At 43.0% G+C, this 15471-nt stretch overlaps 1 protein-coding gene across 3 annotated transcripts in view; it reads right to left on the bottom strand.

The window, feature by feature from the left end:
* The window catches only part of ZNF599 (zinc finger protein 599), a 26440-nt gene extending 10969 nt beyond the window's left edge, over window positions 1-15471 (bottom strand). Inside the window, exons 1-3 of one of the 3 annotated variants that reach the window (XM_045185356.3) lie at window positions 15333-15471; window positions 11696-11822; window positions 9632-9700 (exon numbers count right to left, since the gene is read on the bottom strand). In XM_045185356.3, the coding sequence (XP_045041291.1) occupies window positions 9632-9700; window positions 11696-11822; window positions 15333-15347 (211 nt within the window). In that variant the 5' untranslated portion in view covers window positions 15348-15471. Of the gene's footprint in view, window positions 1-1123; window positions 1248-9631; window positions 9701-11695; window positions 11823-15332 lie in introns of those variants that run through there. The other 2 variants (XM_045185357.3, XM_045185358.3) reach the window with 2 other exon arrangements.

Below are 15471 nucleotides of genomic sequence, written 5' to 3'. Positions count from 1 at the left end.
AAAAATATGAATGTTGATAAATTCATATCTATCGCAATTACTTTATTTATTTATATTTGCTGTGGAGATGCTGTTTATTACTCATTTTACAGGGAAGTGCACTGATGGCAGCAGATCAGGCAAGAGACCACTCCCCAACTCCATTTTTGGCGCTACTTATCAGGTTAAGGAGGGACAAGCAGAAGCGGGGAGGGAGCCACAGTAGCCGGTGAAAATGCTATAGGGTTGTGATAAACACAGTGGCCTTGAGAAGGCTGGGACTGCATATACGACTGTTTTCCTTGCTCCTCATGGTTGCTGGCAAGGCAGCTACCTGTTCTCTGAGGTTGTGGAGGGGCCATGTCCTGAGCCACCCCACAAGTTCAAAGTAAAAAATTGAGAGCTAAACCCACCTCAATTCCCACCATCCTGATACAACGACTAATAACATGAAGTTAATAGCATTCTAGATGGCTCACGGCACACATATAGACAATTTTTTAATATAATTTGAACCATATAGATATTGTTAATCAAAATTATTCATTTTACATTTACTAGCATTTAACATTATAAAGAGAAAATGAAGTCAAACTGAAGAAATTATACACTTTGGAAAAATATGTATTTACCACAGAAAATATCAGTTCCTAATAGATCCTTCTAAGGTTGAGGAAAAAATTTTGATGAAAAAATAGTGGCCAGAGGGAAGGGGGTAGGGGGACAATGGTGGAAGGAGGGGAAGGGACTAGTCAAAGAACATGTACGAATGGCCCATGGACATGGACAACAGTGTGGGAATTGACTGTGGGAGCTGAGGGTGGGCTGGGCAGAGGAGGGCAAAGGGGGAAAAATTGGGACAACTGCAATAAAACAACAATTTAAAAAAAGAAAAAAACATCAAGAGGTGGTGTTATGCCTTTTCCCTTGTCATCAGTTTTAATATTGACTGACTCTGCCAGGAAGGATGAAATTACTTACGATTTTTCCTCCTCTTCTAATTTTTTCCATAATAATATAGCACATTGTCAAGGTTTGTAACATTTACTTTATGTTCTGGGAATTATGATTAGAAATCTTTTCACTGCCAGATAATAGAGACTCGATGATAGTGATTTAAACATGTAAGGATTTAGTCTCTCACCCCAGGAGTCAGGACTCGGCCAGTGTTCCATGAACTCATTAGGAACTGAGCATGCTCTATCTTCCTGCCGTGCCAAATTTAGTGTGACTTTTCATTTCAAGGTCATAAGGTAGCCGCTGGAGTTCTAGTCATCATATCTATATTCCAGGCAAGAAGCAGGAAGAAGGGAAAGGTAAAAACAAAAACAAAAACAAAAAAACCAAATCTTCCAGAAGCCTAAATGCTATTTATATTCCATTGCCTGCCTTCCCACCAGTCCCCCCATCTATAGGAGAGGCTGAGGAATGTACTGAACTTTGCCATGTATAAGGCATACTTTTTGTCCCAATTGTTTTTAGTTGTTCAATTACAGCTGTCCCCATTCTTCCCCCAACTACGCCCCTGCCCCATCCCCCATACCCAATCTTCTCCCCCCACATTGTCCCTGTCCATGGGTCCCCCACACATGCTCCCTGATGACTCCTCCCTGTCCTTCCACTGCCATACCCTTCCCCACTCCCCTCTGGCCACTGTCAGCTTGTTCTTTATTTCAATGACTCTGGTTCATTTTGCGCTCTTGTATGTTTTGTTGATTAGGTTCCACTTATAGGTGAGATCATATGGAATTTGTCTTTCACAGCCTGGCTTATTTCACTTAGCATAATATTCTCCATTTCCATCCATGCTGTCACAAAGGGTAGGAGCTCCTTCTTTCTTTCTGCTGTGTAGCATTCCATTGTGTGAATGTACCAGTTTTTTGATCCACTCATTTACTGATGGGCACTTAGGCTATTTCCAGCACTTGGTTATTGTAAATTGTGCTGCTATGAACATTAGGGTGCATCGGTTCTTTTGGATTGGTATCATCAATTATTTTAAATGCAAATAGATTAAATACTCCAGTCAGAAGACATAACAGTGGCTGAATGGATAATAAAACAAGACCCTTACATATGCTGTCTCACAAGAGACTCACTTCAGATTGAAAGATATTTCATGAAAATATAAACAAACAAAAAGAAGATAGAGTAGCAATACTTATGGCAGACAAAATAGACTTTAAAATAAAGGCTATAACAAGAGACAAAGAAGGACCCAGAAATCCCACTTCTGGGTATTTGCCCGAAAAAAATGAACACTAAGTCAGAAAGACATATGAGGTCTGTCAGGAAAAAGTCCAGCCATTGTTACTATAACGAGAATGGTTTGTGAGACATCAGTGTAACCTGGCAGCCGAGTAGTGTGGACTGGAATGCATATGCATGAACGATTATGACTTTGCTGTTCTAGTCAGTGGGGGTGGTAGATGCTGTTGAGTGAGCATGTGTACTGTGTGGCTGTAGCATTCAAAATGACTGAGCTAGTACAGCAATGAATCTGCATCAAATTTTGCATTAAACTTGAACATTCCTCCACGGAAACTATTCAGAAGGCTTTTAGGGACGATGCAATGAGTGCAGTGCAAATAAAAGTGTGGCACAAAGACTTCAAAGATGGTCGAGAATCTGTTGAAAGTGATTCACATTCTGGAGGGCCTGCAACAAGCAGAACACCTGGGAATGTTGAATGTCTATGGGCTGCAATCAACAAAGATGGGTGACTGACTGTGAGAATCTGGGGATTTCAAAAACTACCATGTCCACAGCTATGGGCAATTGGCGATTGGCAGCTTCATCACAACACATCCTCTCATGCCTCACAGCTCATGCAGTTTTTTTGCAAAACATCAAATCACCTATGTGACTCAGCACCCCTACAGCCCAGATATGGTGCCCTGTGATTTCTGGCTTTTCCTAAAACTAAAATCACCTCTGAAAGGGAAGAGATTTCAGTCTATAGAAGAGATTCCAAAAAATTCCGCCACAGGGCAGCTGATGATGATTCCAACAAAAGATTTTGCAGAGTGTTTTAAACAGTGGAAGAGATGCTGGAAGAACTGTGTGAGGTCCCAAGGTACCTACTTTGAAGGGGACTGAGGTGTCATTATCTCATGTACAATGTTTTTTGTATCTTGTATCTTTTTCAATAAATGTCTCTATTTTTCATATTACATGGTTAGCTACTTTCTGGACAGACCCCCCCCCCAATCCATATGTTCATTGCAGCTTTATTTACAATAGCCAAGATATAAAAGCAACCTAAGTGTCCATCACTATATGAATGGATAAAGAATATGTAGTACATATATGTAATAGAATATGACTCAGCCATAAAAAAGAATGAAACCTTGCCATCTGCAACTAAATGGATGTACCTAGAGGGTACTGTGCTGAGTGAAATAAGTCAGACAGAGAAAGACAAATGCCATGTGGTTTAGCTTATATGTGGATTATAAAAAACAAAATAAATGAATAGTAGAACAGAAATAGACTCAGAAATACAGAGAACATTTTGACTCTTCCCAGATGGGATAGATGTTGGGGCATGGGTGAAAAAGGTGAAGGGAATAAAAATTACAAATTGGCCTGGCTGGTGTGGCTCAGTGGATTGAGTGCCGGACTGCAAAGCAAAGGGTCACCAGTTCGGTTTCCAGTCAGGGCACACACCTAGATTGTGGGCCAGGTCCCCAATGGAGGGCGCATGAAAGGCAACCACACATTGATGTTCCTCTCCCTCTTTCTCCCGCCCTTCCCCTCTCTCTAAAAAAAAAATAAATAAATAAAAACAAAAAAAGAATTACAAACTGGTACTTACAGAAGAGTCATTGGGATGTAAAGTATAGTATAGTACTTATTATAGTACTTATTATATTATTATGATGTTATAATAATATAGTGTAATAATTATATTTGGTGTCAATGGGTACTAGATTTACAGGGGTAATCACTTTATAAGTTATAATCACAGGCTTGTACAGCTGAAACCAATAGAACACTGTATGTCAACTGTAATTGAAAAACAAAAAGTTACTTTAAAAGATTAAACAAAAAGCCCTGGCTGATGTGGCCCAGTTGGTTGAAGCATCATCCCATAACCCGAAGGCTGCAGGTTTGATGCCCAGTAAGGGCACCATACCTAGGTTGTCGGTTCAATCCCTGGTCTGGGAGCATATAATCCTGGATCTAGGTGCATAAGGCAGGCAATCAATCAATGTTTCTCTGTCACACTGTTACTTTTCTCTCTCCCTTCCTCTTTAACTAGAAGCAACGAAAAATGTCCTTGGGTGAAGATAAAAAAAAAGATAAAAATATTTTAAAAAATTAATTCATGTATTGTCACAAAGCATTATTAAGAAGTTCTAGTCATTAAAAGACATTAAAGAAAGACATAAGATACAGTAAAACTGAGAATATATTTGCAAGTATATATAGTTAATAGAACATTAATGTAAGGAATGCATAAATATTTTTAAAAATCTAAAACAGAAGTGCAAAATCCTTAACAAAAAAACAGGCAAAAGATTGATCATGAACTTATATTTTACAGAAGGTATACGTTGGCCCCCAAAAAACATATGAGGTGTTTGACCTTATGGTAATGAAGCAAATGCAAATAAACACCAGAGTGAGAAACCACTTTGTACCCATTCAATTTGGATTAAATTGTAGAGCCCAACAATATCAAGTGTGGAACAGGATTTGGTTTATGGAATCTCATTCATTGCTGGTGAATTTAACAAATTGGCAAAACCACTTTAGAAAACACTGGGCAACACCTTGTAAAGTTGTTTTCCATCATCCAGTGATTCCAGTCATAAAAAGAATTCCATGTGGATGACTACACACACACACATACATCTAAGATTCTCCAAAGCGGCAGGATGGTGACCACACAAATAGAAAAAAGTATCATTATTGATCAGTTTAGTGAAGTCACATTTTCTGGGTATAATTATGGAAGTAGGTAAATGTCCACGAAAATGGATATATATATTGTGATATATTTGTGCAATATAATAGACTATTTTGAGAAGAAAAGAAACTATGGCTCACACCTGATTCTTAGTAACAAGATGCTGAATTTTAAAAAAGTATGTATCAGAAGCCTACATTAACATCTTAGTCTGTTTGGGCTTCTATAACAACACAACCATGGGCTGGGTGGCTTATAAACAAAAGAAATGATTTCTCACAGTTCTGGAAGCTGGGAAGTCTAAGATCAAGGTACCAGCGTGGTCAAGTTCTGGTGAGGGCCTTCTCTGTGGTTCATAGTTGGCACCTTTTCACTGTTCCCACGTGGTGAAAGGGCCAAGGGTCTCCTTGGAGCCTGTTTTATAAAACACTGATCCCCTTCATGAGGATTCTACCCTCATGACTAAGCACCTCCCCAAAGCTTCAATACCATCATCTTCGGAGGTTAGGATTTCAAACCACATGTTCAAACCACAGCAATGAATTATGACACCATTTATCAGAAGTTAAAAAAAAGTCTACACAATACACTGTTTAAGCGTGCTTACAAAATGGTTTAATACTAGAATTAAACCAAGAAATGAATTGACAACTACATGAAATAAACAAATTGCTTGTAAGATACAAAACAAAACCAACACACGAAACAGAAAATGTGAAATCACCATTATCTATAAAAGAAATTCAATTTATAATATAAAACACTCCACATATAAAGTAACGAAATTATAAAAGCAAAGTTTAAGAAAATGATTATCTTTGTGGGGAAGGAAGAAGATGGGAAAGGGAAGAAAGGTATAGACAGATAAAGGATATAGGCAATGCTCCTGTTCTTGCGAGGCTGATGGTGGTCATGATAGGGTTATTTGGAGGCAATAAATGACTGGGAAAAGTTTCAAAACAAACATGACAGCTCATTGACAAACGATGAGAGTGTGTTATAAACTAACATATATAATTAGTATAACTGTACACCTTTAGCCAATTATAAATGTTAGAAGCCAACAGAGTATTGTGGTTAATGTTATGGTACCTGGGGAGACCCAGCCGAAGCTCAAATCCCAGCAACAACCTTGCTAGTTTTGTGCCCTTCAGTAAGCCATTCAATTTCCACAAGTTCTGCTCCCCCATCTAAAAATCAGAGCTACAAATAGAGCCTGCCTCACAGATCCTTGTGAGAATGAAGTCAAACAGGACACATACACTGCTTAATGCAGGGCAAGCACTGAAAAAGCCATCAATATTTGCTAGCCAGCCTGTCTATATTATGGCTTGAATATGGGACACAACATGCATGGGTTGAAGTTGAAGAACTAAGTACAGGTGGATCATTCTGGGAGACTAAAAGCAGTAAAAAGAAGAAGGACCACGAGATGCTAGGTGAAGCTAATACTGAGAGGATGATCAGCGTGCAAGGCAGAGAATCTAGCAATCAGAACTGGAAAAGAGGAATCATTGGGACTAAATGCTACTAAAGCTCAGGTGCAAAAAAAGTGCACCAAGTTTCTGATACATCGAAAACTGGCGGAATGTGGTAGTGATGACCATCACTGCAGTCAACTCCTGCCTCTGCCAAGCGTAGTCATCTTGACAGTTGTTAACTGACTCCAAATATCATTTTCCTGATCTGAAAGACTGGGAGACTAATTTACTGGCTGCCATGAGAGTTAACAATATCTGTAAGGTATGCAACACAGTGTCAGGCACAGTGTGACGTTCAGTAAATTGTGGGCCATTATCTATCGTCATTATTATTGCTGTTACACTTGGCAGTTACGGTAAGAGCAGCAACCTCCTCAAGCATGGTTTCAGTGCTGTGGTTCTGAGCCACCTCACCACCAGGCCTCAAAAATAAGAGTGTGGGGGAGATACCAAGTGCTGAAGAAGATGCGGAGCGCTGGCACTCACTCTCACACATGGCTGGCGGGAGTATGAAGGGTGCGGCCACTGTGCAACTGCTGGCAAGCTGAACATAGACTGACCCTAAGACCCAATCATTCCCCAACAGAAATAAGTCCTTGTATCTACAAAGGTAATGAGAAAAATATGCATGATATCAGATACAGGAAAAAGATTAAGATGACAATCACAGGAGAAAGGGCATACTTACAATGAGACACTGTCAATTATTGAGTAAGAACAGAGTTCAACTATAAGCGACCACAAGAATGAATCTCACAGACATACTGATGATCAAAAAGCAGACAGATGTGACGGAATATACAGTTGGTTTCCATTTATATTAATTCTAGAACAGTCATGATGAATCTGTGGTGACCATCTAGACGCTGGTTACCTTTCTAGGAGGAAGCATCAAAGCCTCCTGAATTGCTGGAGCTATTGTGCATGTTTGACCTGGTGGTGGTTACTTGGGCTTTTATCTATGTAAAAATTCATCAGACTGAACTTTTCAAGATATATGCATATTGCTGTATGCAAGTTTAAAAATTAAAACAACAAAGAGTAGAGTGGGTGCTTTCCCTCTCTGGAGCATGCCCACACCTTTCCCTTCCCCTTCTTCTGCCAGGTGCATTACCTTTGCCTTTCTCTGTCCTAAGCTCCAAGGGTCCTTTTTTTTCTTTTTGCTTCTATAACTTGTTTCCTGAGCCTATGCAGCCCAGATGACTTCTGCTACCTCTGTAACTTTCCAATGAACTTTCTCTTATAATTTGGAAAAAAAAAAAGAGTAGAGTGGAGATGAGGAAGTCAAATGTAGGCAACTTTTCCAAGAATAAGACATCTCCTCCAAGAGTTTGGTTGTACAAATATATTAGTCAACATTTAGAAACTGCCATGGAGCCAGGACTGTTTTGTGTGTTTTATTTTCCCCTAGTCAGCAACCTGAGCATGTTTTTTTTCTTAATTGACAACAGGGAGATAAAGATACAAAAGAAAGAAAATAAGTGAAGAAGCAAGGTCTCTGAGAGGCAGGAGATATGAGTTAGTCTCTGGTACAGGAAGTGGCCATGGCAGCGGACAAGATCTCTTCCAGAGGTCATAAAGGGAGCTGCAGGCATGAATCAGACAACGATGAATCCATAAGGTTGAGAAGCAAGAGCAGAAAGACATGATATGTGTTACATGCTGAGACATCAGTGGTTCAGGGAGTGGTCGATGCTTGGATCAATGGTTGAGTGAGTGGGTGGGGAGCTGGTGCAGGAGACACAGCTGACCAGAAACAAGGAGCAAGATGTGGGCTGACCAGTTAGCAGTGTGCTGGCATCATACCATCAAAAGTGATGAGGACTTAGACTGGGATGTTAGTGGTGGAGCTCATGGAGGTGGTGGAGGTGAGGGATTCACTCGATGTGAAAAACATAAAATAAGCAGGATGAGGATGGCTGGAGGTTGGGTTAGATGAAGGCAGAGTGTTACGGGTTAGTACAAGGTTGTTTCCCCTTCAGGGCCATTTAGTGAAACTGTGGAGGACGGAGGAGTAGACGAGATTGTGATATCCTTTTAGGCATGAAGAATTTGATAGAACACAGAATGTAACTGAAAACTAAGTGTTTGGAAGAGACTCAGCCAGGCGGAGGAGGGGCTGGCTAGAGACACTCACCAGCTGGCTGAGCAGTGCAGGGAAGCAGGAGACAGGCAAGATATGGCTCTGCAGTGGTGCCAAACAAAACATGCAATGACTCCAACTGCCCTCACCAGCCTAGATCCAAATCCAAATGTCATCTTCAAGTTTTATAGTAAAGGAGGGACACATAGCAAGTGGGGCCAGGCACCGATTCTGCCTAACAAACGGGAGGATGGATGAATGGATGGACAAGGGTGGGAACAAATTATAGGCAGATGTAGTAAGATAGGCTCTTTTGCTAATGAGTCCAGAAGGGCATGTGAGATATTATGCATTGTGATTGATATCATATGAAAGATCCGAACAGCTGAATTTTGTTGAGCTCCTAACTATAGCCTAGGCATGGTGCTAAGTAGTTTCACGCACTAAATGATTACACTGTCAAACAGCCCAATGAGTTACAAATTATTACCACTTTCATTTTACAAGAGTAGGTAAACGAAACCCATCTGCTCTTCTCCTTGGGCACACAACTAAATCTCATCTCCCTGCTGCATCCAAAGAGGGATGGCCAACTGCTGAGTTTTGAACAGAATGTGAGGGGAAGTGATGTGTGTGCAACTGGGTGTGACTCTAGCTTCCTCTCACTTGCCCTTAGCAGCAGAAAGATTCCAGGGTAACCATAAAGCTGCATATGGATGATGAAAGGCACATGGGTCTCCTAATAACTGTGTGATATAAACTCCCATGCTGACCCACATGGACCCTGTCATAAGTGAGAAAAATATTTTTCATATATTGAGCCACCGATGTTTTGGAGACTCTGTGTTTCTGCAGTGAGCATTAACTTAGCCTAACTTAGCTACGTGAGACACAAATAAAACCATGCCACTTCCCTATTGTCGCAAGGTCGGTGGGGCAAAGACAGGCTTTAAGACCAAGAGTTGGAGCCCAGAGCCTCACTCTTATCTAACAATACAGGTTCTTCACCTGGTGGCAGTAAGGAACGTGTTGAGACCATGGGAGGACAGAGGGACATCAAGACCTCAGGCATCCAAGGAAGCCACAACAAGAAGCTTCCCACAGAATTCCAAAGAGTGGGCCCCTCACCGTTAGGTTTCCATGACACCCACTGCATAAATCTTGACCACCCACCTGGACAGGCACTTTCTCGGAAAAGGTGCTCTGAGAGGTGGATCAGCTCTGATTTGGAAACTCGATATCCTGTTTGTAGAGAAGAAATAATATCTGCATATTTTAGCAAAGACAAAAAGAAATGTCTCAATGCTGTCTGGGACTTCAGGATGGAGAGGAAACCTCGGAATGAGGCTGCTCTTGTCCAAGTTGATTTGTGACCTGAAAACCAAGGCTAAGAATATTGTCACTGGGTCCTAAACAGTAAGGTAGTGTTGGCTATCTGTGCCGATTCCATCTCCCTTGACCTCCATCCTAGAGAACCCCCCAAAACTGTGCAGATGTTGTCACAGGATCTACATGCACCAATGCTCATAGGACATTATGACCATTGTTATTAACTACTTTTCTTTATACTGACCCACTTTTTACTTTAATACAGATCTTCAAAAAGGGAATCTTGTGTCAATTTGAGAAGTTGAGAAACCAGTTTCATTTGCCACAAATGGAAAGTTACTACAAGAAAATCAAGAGAGCACCATTAAATCTCAGTGAATTCACACTGCCTGCTCAGGGCTGTGAGTTTAGGGCTGTCTCCTCTGTTTAGGGAAATTACCAGAAGTCAAAGGGGCTTTAAGAAAGACTCAGCACAGATATTTTCTCCCTAAACAATCAGCAAGTAGGAGAGAAAAAACGGCCCTGGCTGGTGTGGCTCAGTGGATTGAATGCTGGTTTGCAAAACTGAAGAGTCACTGGTTCGATTCCCTGTTGGAGCACGTGCCTGGGTGGTGGGCCAGGTTCCCCATTTGGGAGTGAGTGAGAGGCAATCAATTGATGTTTCTCTCCCCCTCTTTCTCCCTCCCTCCTCCTCTCTCTGAAAATAAATACATAAAAATCTTTAGAAAAAAATAAAAGAGAAATGAGAATGGCTTTTTCTAATTGTCCACCAATAGCATTTGTTATGTTTGTACTCCCTAAAATGATCTGCCATACCAAGAGAGAACCATGGCCCAGACTTTTGGACACAAGGGATGAGCAGGTAGGCATTGGGGTCAAAGAAGCCTTTTAAATAAATTGCATTGTTTAGAACAATAACCAGTAGGACTTATATCTCCTGCTGTCCTGTCTGGTTCACTCATTTTCTGAACAGTACCACATTACCCATGGGTCCTGCTGACTGGGCTGTGAGCCAGCCAAGCTTAGCCACTCAGCTTCCATCTCCTGGGAATCTGGAGAAGGGATAGACTAAAGCCAGCCTGTGCTGAGCACCAGGGTGAAAGATAAAGGGAAGTATAGGCTTGGGATATCCATGCAGAAATAGCCAGGTAGAGAGGAAGAGACAGAAATGAAAAAAAAAATATGTATACACACACACACACACACAAAGAAAAGTAGAGACAAGAAATTGGGGATTTCTTAGAGCAAGGACAGGAGTGGCCTCTTCCAGTTATCAACTCCCTGTGGCAGATAAAGCCAATCTGCTGAGAATGGCACAAGGAGACCCACAGAGAGACAAAAAGATCAGAAGTCTCTGAGGCCAAGATCTAATCATGATTTCTTCCATTTTCTGTCTTTAGCCTCTCATGATTCCCGCTGGGACATCTTGCCCTTGGATATTAAAAGAAACCCATTATTTCCTGCTACAAATCCTTTTCCTTTGGTACCTGAGCCATTTTGAGAGGAACTACATTTCTTTTTTCTTAAGATTTTATTTATTTATTTTTAGAGAGAGGGGAAGGGAAGGAGAAAGAAAGGGAGAGAAACATGTGTGGTTGCCTCTTGTGCACCCCTTACTGGGGACCTTGCCCATACCCAGACATGTACCCTGGTTGGGAATTGAACTGGTGACCTTTTGGTTTGCTGGCCAGCACTCAATCCACTGAGCCACACCAGCCAGGGCAGGAGGAACTACATTTCTTGCCCACTATTCCCTGTAGGAGATACAGGGAAACAGGCAGAAGAAGGTGAAACCAATACATATTGGGACTGTGGGCAGGAGAGAGGGCATCCTGTAGAAATCTCCTGAACAAAAGGTGGAACGAAGGAAGCTGTGGGTCCCCACACAAAGGAGCCGTGAGGCCTTACCCAGAGAGACCAGGAGCCTATAGGTCTCCAGCATCACTTCCCTGTATAGGGTCCTCTGGGCAAGGTTCAAATGCCCCCACTCGTCCTGGGTAAAGGTCACCGCCACATCCTTGAAGGTAACCGAAGCCTGAAAAGTCAAACAGAGGTAGCTTCATTGGCCTATGGCCAGTCAAATGAGATTAAAGCCCGATGCCCAGTCATTGGTAAAGGACCACAGAGCCCCAAGGCCAGTATCACTGAGCACTTCCTGGGAGCCTAGCTCTGTTCCAGTTCCAATGCTGCTGTCAGACACTGCTGGTGGACAGAATGTGACCATGTTAGAGACGAAAACTGTCTATGCTGAAGCTATTCATGAAAGACACAGATGATGGCAAGGCCAAACAGCCTGAGAGACAGAGGGCAGGCACTTTGGGAATGAAGAGGATTAGGGAGGATGTGACGATGATCAAAGCACCAGGCATGACAAAAGCAGCAGCAGTTGAGCCTTGCTGGTCCTTACCACACGCCGGCACCATGCTAAGGTTTCCCTCGTCACATTCTAGCAATTACACATTCCAGCTCTGGAGATAGATCTCGACTTTGAATACAGCCTACTGGGGACGATACTTGTCTGCTCTGTATTCTGGGGAAAGTAAACTTATTTCTCTGAGCCTTGATTTCCACATCAATATAGTAATAGTTCCCACTGCACTAGGTAGTTGTGAGAATTAAGAAAAAATGTTCATGAAGCAAACCCTGGAATGCCTAGCACATGTCAGTGCTCAACGTGTTTTTCCTACTTTCATTACCACCCACCGCTATGATGTCTACACCATGGCACAGTAGTGGGGCTAGGCAGCTTTAGCAAGCCACCCGGAGTTACAGGTCCCAGGAACAGGGGCGGAATTTGAACATCTGTAAAAGACCACACAACCTCACCTTCCTGAGGCACATCTCAGAGATATTCCCTGCCTGTCTGCATACACTTCCATGTGGCTGGAAATTCCGCCATCCTCCCTTGTTCCCAAATCCATGTGCTAAAAGGACACCTCCTTCCTTGCAAAAAGTTGTCATTAGGTGTAACCTCCAGGCTTCTCCTGTCCACTAGGGGTGGAAGGGTGATTAAGAATGCAGCCCTGGGTGGTGTAGCTCAGTAGATTGAGCACAGGCTGCGAACCAAAGGGTCGCAGTTTTGATTCCCAGTCAGGGCACATGCCTGGGTTGCGGGCCAGGCCCCCAATAGGGGACATGTGAGAGGCAACCACACATTGCTGTTTCTCTCCCTCTCTCTCCTTCCCTTCCCCTCTCTCTAAAAATAAATAAATAAAATCTTAAAAAAAAAAGAATGCAGGCTTTGGTGGTCAGTGTACTGGGTATTGACTTTTGGCTACTTCGGAGCTGTGACCTTTGGCAGGCCTGCAGTTCCTCCTCTATAAAGCAGGGATGATAAAAGACCCTGACTCTGAGGAGGAGGGCTAACTCCGCCTCAGCACAGATTAAGAGCTAAATGAAGGTCGGCTGCTATGGTTGTTGTAGTTATTTTCCTCTCTGCTTCCAGAATACTCTGCAAAAAATAAATCAACGAAATCCCCATCTCTGCTTTTGTAACTGTACCAGATTCTATGCACAAAGATTTCAGAAGATAGGCAGGTAGGGATGGCGAATATTTATTTAGAACTAACAAAGCCAGGGAAAGACCCTTGTAAGAGGTGACACTGGGCAGAGCTGGGAAGGAAGTAAAGAGGCATCCCTGCAGAGGTCTGGAGGCAGTTTTCCAGGCTAAGGGCATTGCATGGGCAAAGGCCAGGAAATGGGAAAGAGCTTGGGATGTTTGAGGCAGCTTAGCCAAGGTGCAGTGAGCAAGGAGGAACAGAAGGAGAGAAGGGGGGGAGGGGCAGAGGTGGATGCAGTAGGGCCTTGCAAGCCACAGTAGAAGTGCCTGGAGAGGAGTCATTCACTCTTTAACCACTTATAGGAGCACCAGTTACAAGCCCTGTACTGTTCTCACCTGAGAACAAAGCACAGAACAGGAGCTGGTGTTCCAGGGTTTAGGAATGCAAAACACTGTCTTGAATGGCTGTAAGGATTCTACAGACAACAAAACAGAATGAGGGTAAAAGAGACTGGAGATGACTTTAAATGGAGTGAGTAGGGAAAGCCTCTCCAAGGAGGGGACACTGGAGGCATGAAGTGAAGTGAGAAATGGAACCATGTGGAGGACAAATAAATAGGACAAGTCCTAATGCTGAGGATCCGGTTGAGACAAAGGTAAATAGGGTGCCATCTTAGGGAGCAAAAGAGGGTCTATTGTGCGTTTACATCTAAAGACACAACACGCCTGCACAACATCATTACTGATGCTGACACAAGAAACATCCAAACCTGTAGACAACTTTTATAAGAATTTATTTGAGCCCAAACTGATGACAATTGCTGGGAGGCAAGATCTCAAATACTTTCTAGATGACAGTTTTGTAGTTCTTTTATACAAGCGGAATTAAGGAGAGAACTTAAAGGTTACCTGAGGGTGGGCGAAAGCAAGGTACAGGATAGTTAACAAGATTAACTATCCTTTGAGGGTGGTTACTCCTCCAAGAGATCTGAAAAAGAGTTATTTCTGGCATTTCAAAGGTGTGTTAACGTACATGCAGACATGCAGAAGAAAATGGACAAGGTTTGCTTAAGGCAAAGATAAACCTTTCACTAAAGAAGTTTAGAGCTGGGGCATGACTGCCCAATTAGGAATTTATGATGAGATCACCCTGTGATGTTACTTTTAGTTAGATTTATTACAGCACCCCTTTTTCATCCACACGGAATATGTAATGCATCTGCTTTTCAACTGTGAGTGCCTTAAACAGGTAAATTGATTCACTACTGTCAGTGGCAAGTCAATCCCACTGGCAAGACGGCAACTATAGTGATGAATTTGGGGGCTTTCCTGCCTGTGAAGATCTGTGATCTTCTGTGCCCCAGCAGAGGAGCAGCAATTCCAAGTGTGTTTTTCCCATCCACCTGTTCCCCAGGCTATCCATCCCACTCCACTCATCAGTTACGTATAGGCCAGAGCCCAGGAAGGCTCAAAGGCCAGATTCTCCTTGGGGTGAGACACAGGTCCTTAACACAGGTCCAAAATGCACCTCTCTAGCAGAAGAGTACAGAACGATGCTCCCTGGGCAGTGCTGGGGGACACAGTAACAGAAGTGCACTCTCTAGTTCCCTAAACCAAGAGGGAACAATTGTTAACATTCCCATTTTATGCCTGAGATAATGTAGGCCAAGGATAATGAGTGGACTCAGACAAGGTCACAGCCCTGGAATCCACACGGAGGTCTCTGCACTCAGGAGCCTAACGTCCACTCAGCGGGAAGGCCCACGCGGGTCGCGGGTATTGGAGAGATTCTGTGAAGCTACACCTCCTCCTTCCACACCGGAAACAAAAATTCGGGTGGTTGCCAGAAATGAGAATCTCTCTATGTAAACCCCATGCTGGATTCCATACATGGGCTGTAAGTGACCCCATGCCAGGACACGCAGACACAAGAGCAGAGAGGTGAAGATGAGGACTTCCCTAATGAACACCAGCTCTCACGTCAGGGCGCCAAGACAATGAAGGTAGGGGTGCGAGTGGGTAGGGGTCTGGGCACTCTGCACTCACCTGCGCCAGGGCCATTTAGAACTAGCACCAATAACGAGGTCCTTTTGCGGAGCAGGGCTGAAAGAGGCGGCGACAGAGACGGTCTGTGGGGTCGCTGAACCCTCTTCCAGGTCCTACAAGGCACAGAGGTGGCCGCCCT

This window comes from Desmodus rotundus, chromosome 12 (assembly GCF_022682495.2).
Source record: "Desmodus rotundus isolate HL8 chromosome 12, HLdesRot8A.1, whole genome shotgun sequence".
Taxonomy (NCBI): Eukaryota; Metazoa; Chordata; class Mammalia; order Chiroptera; family Phyllostomidae; genus Desmodus; species Desmodus rotundus.
Note: the sequence above shows the minus strand (reverse complement) of the source record. Positions and strands in the feature narration are given on the sequence as shown.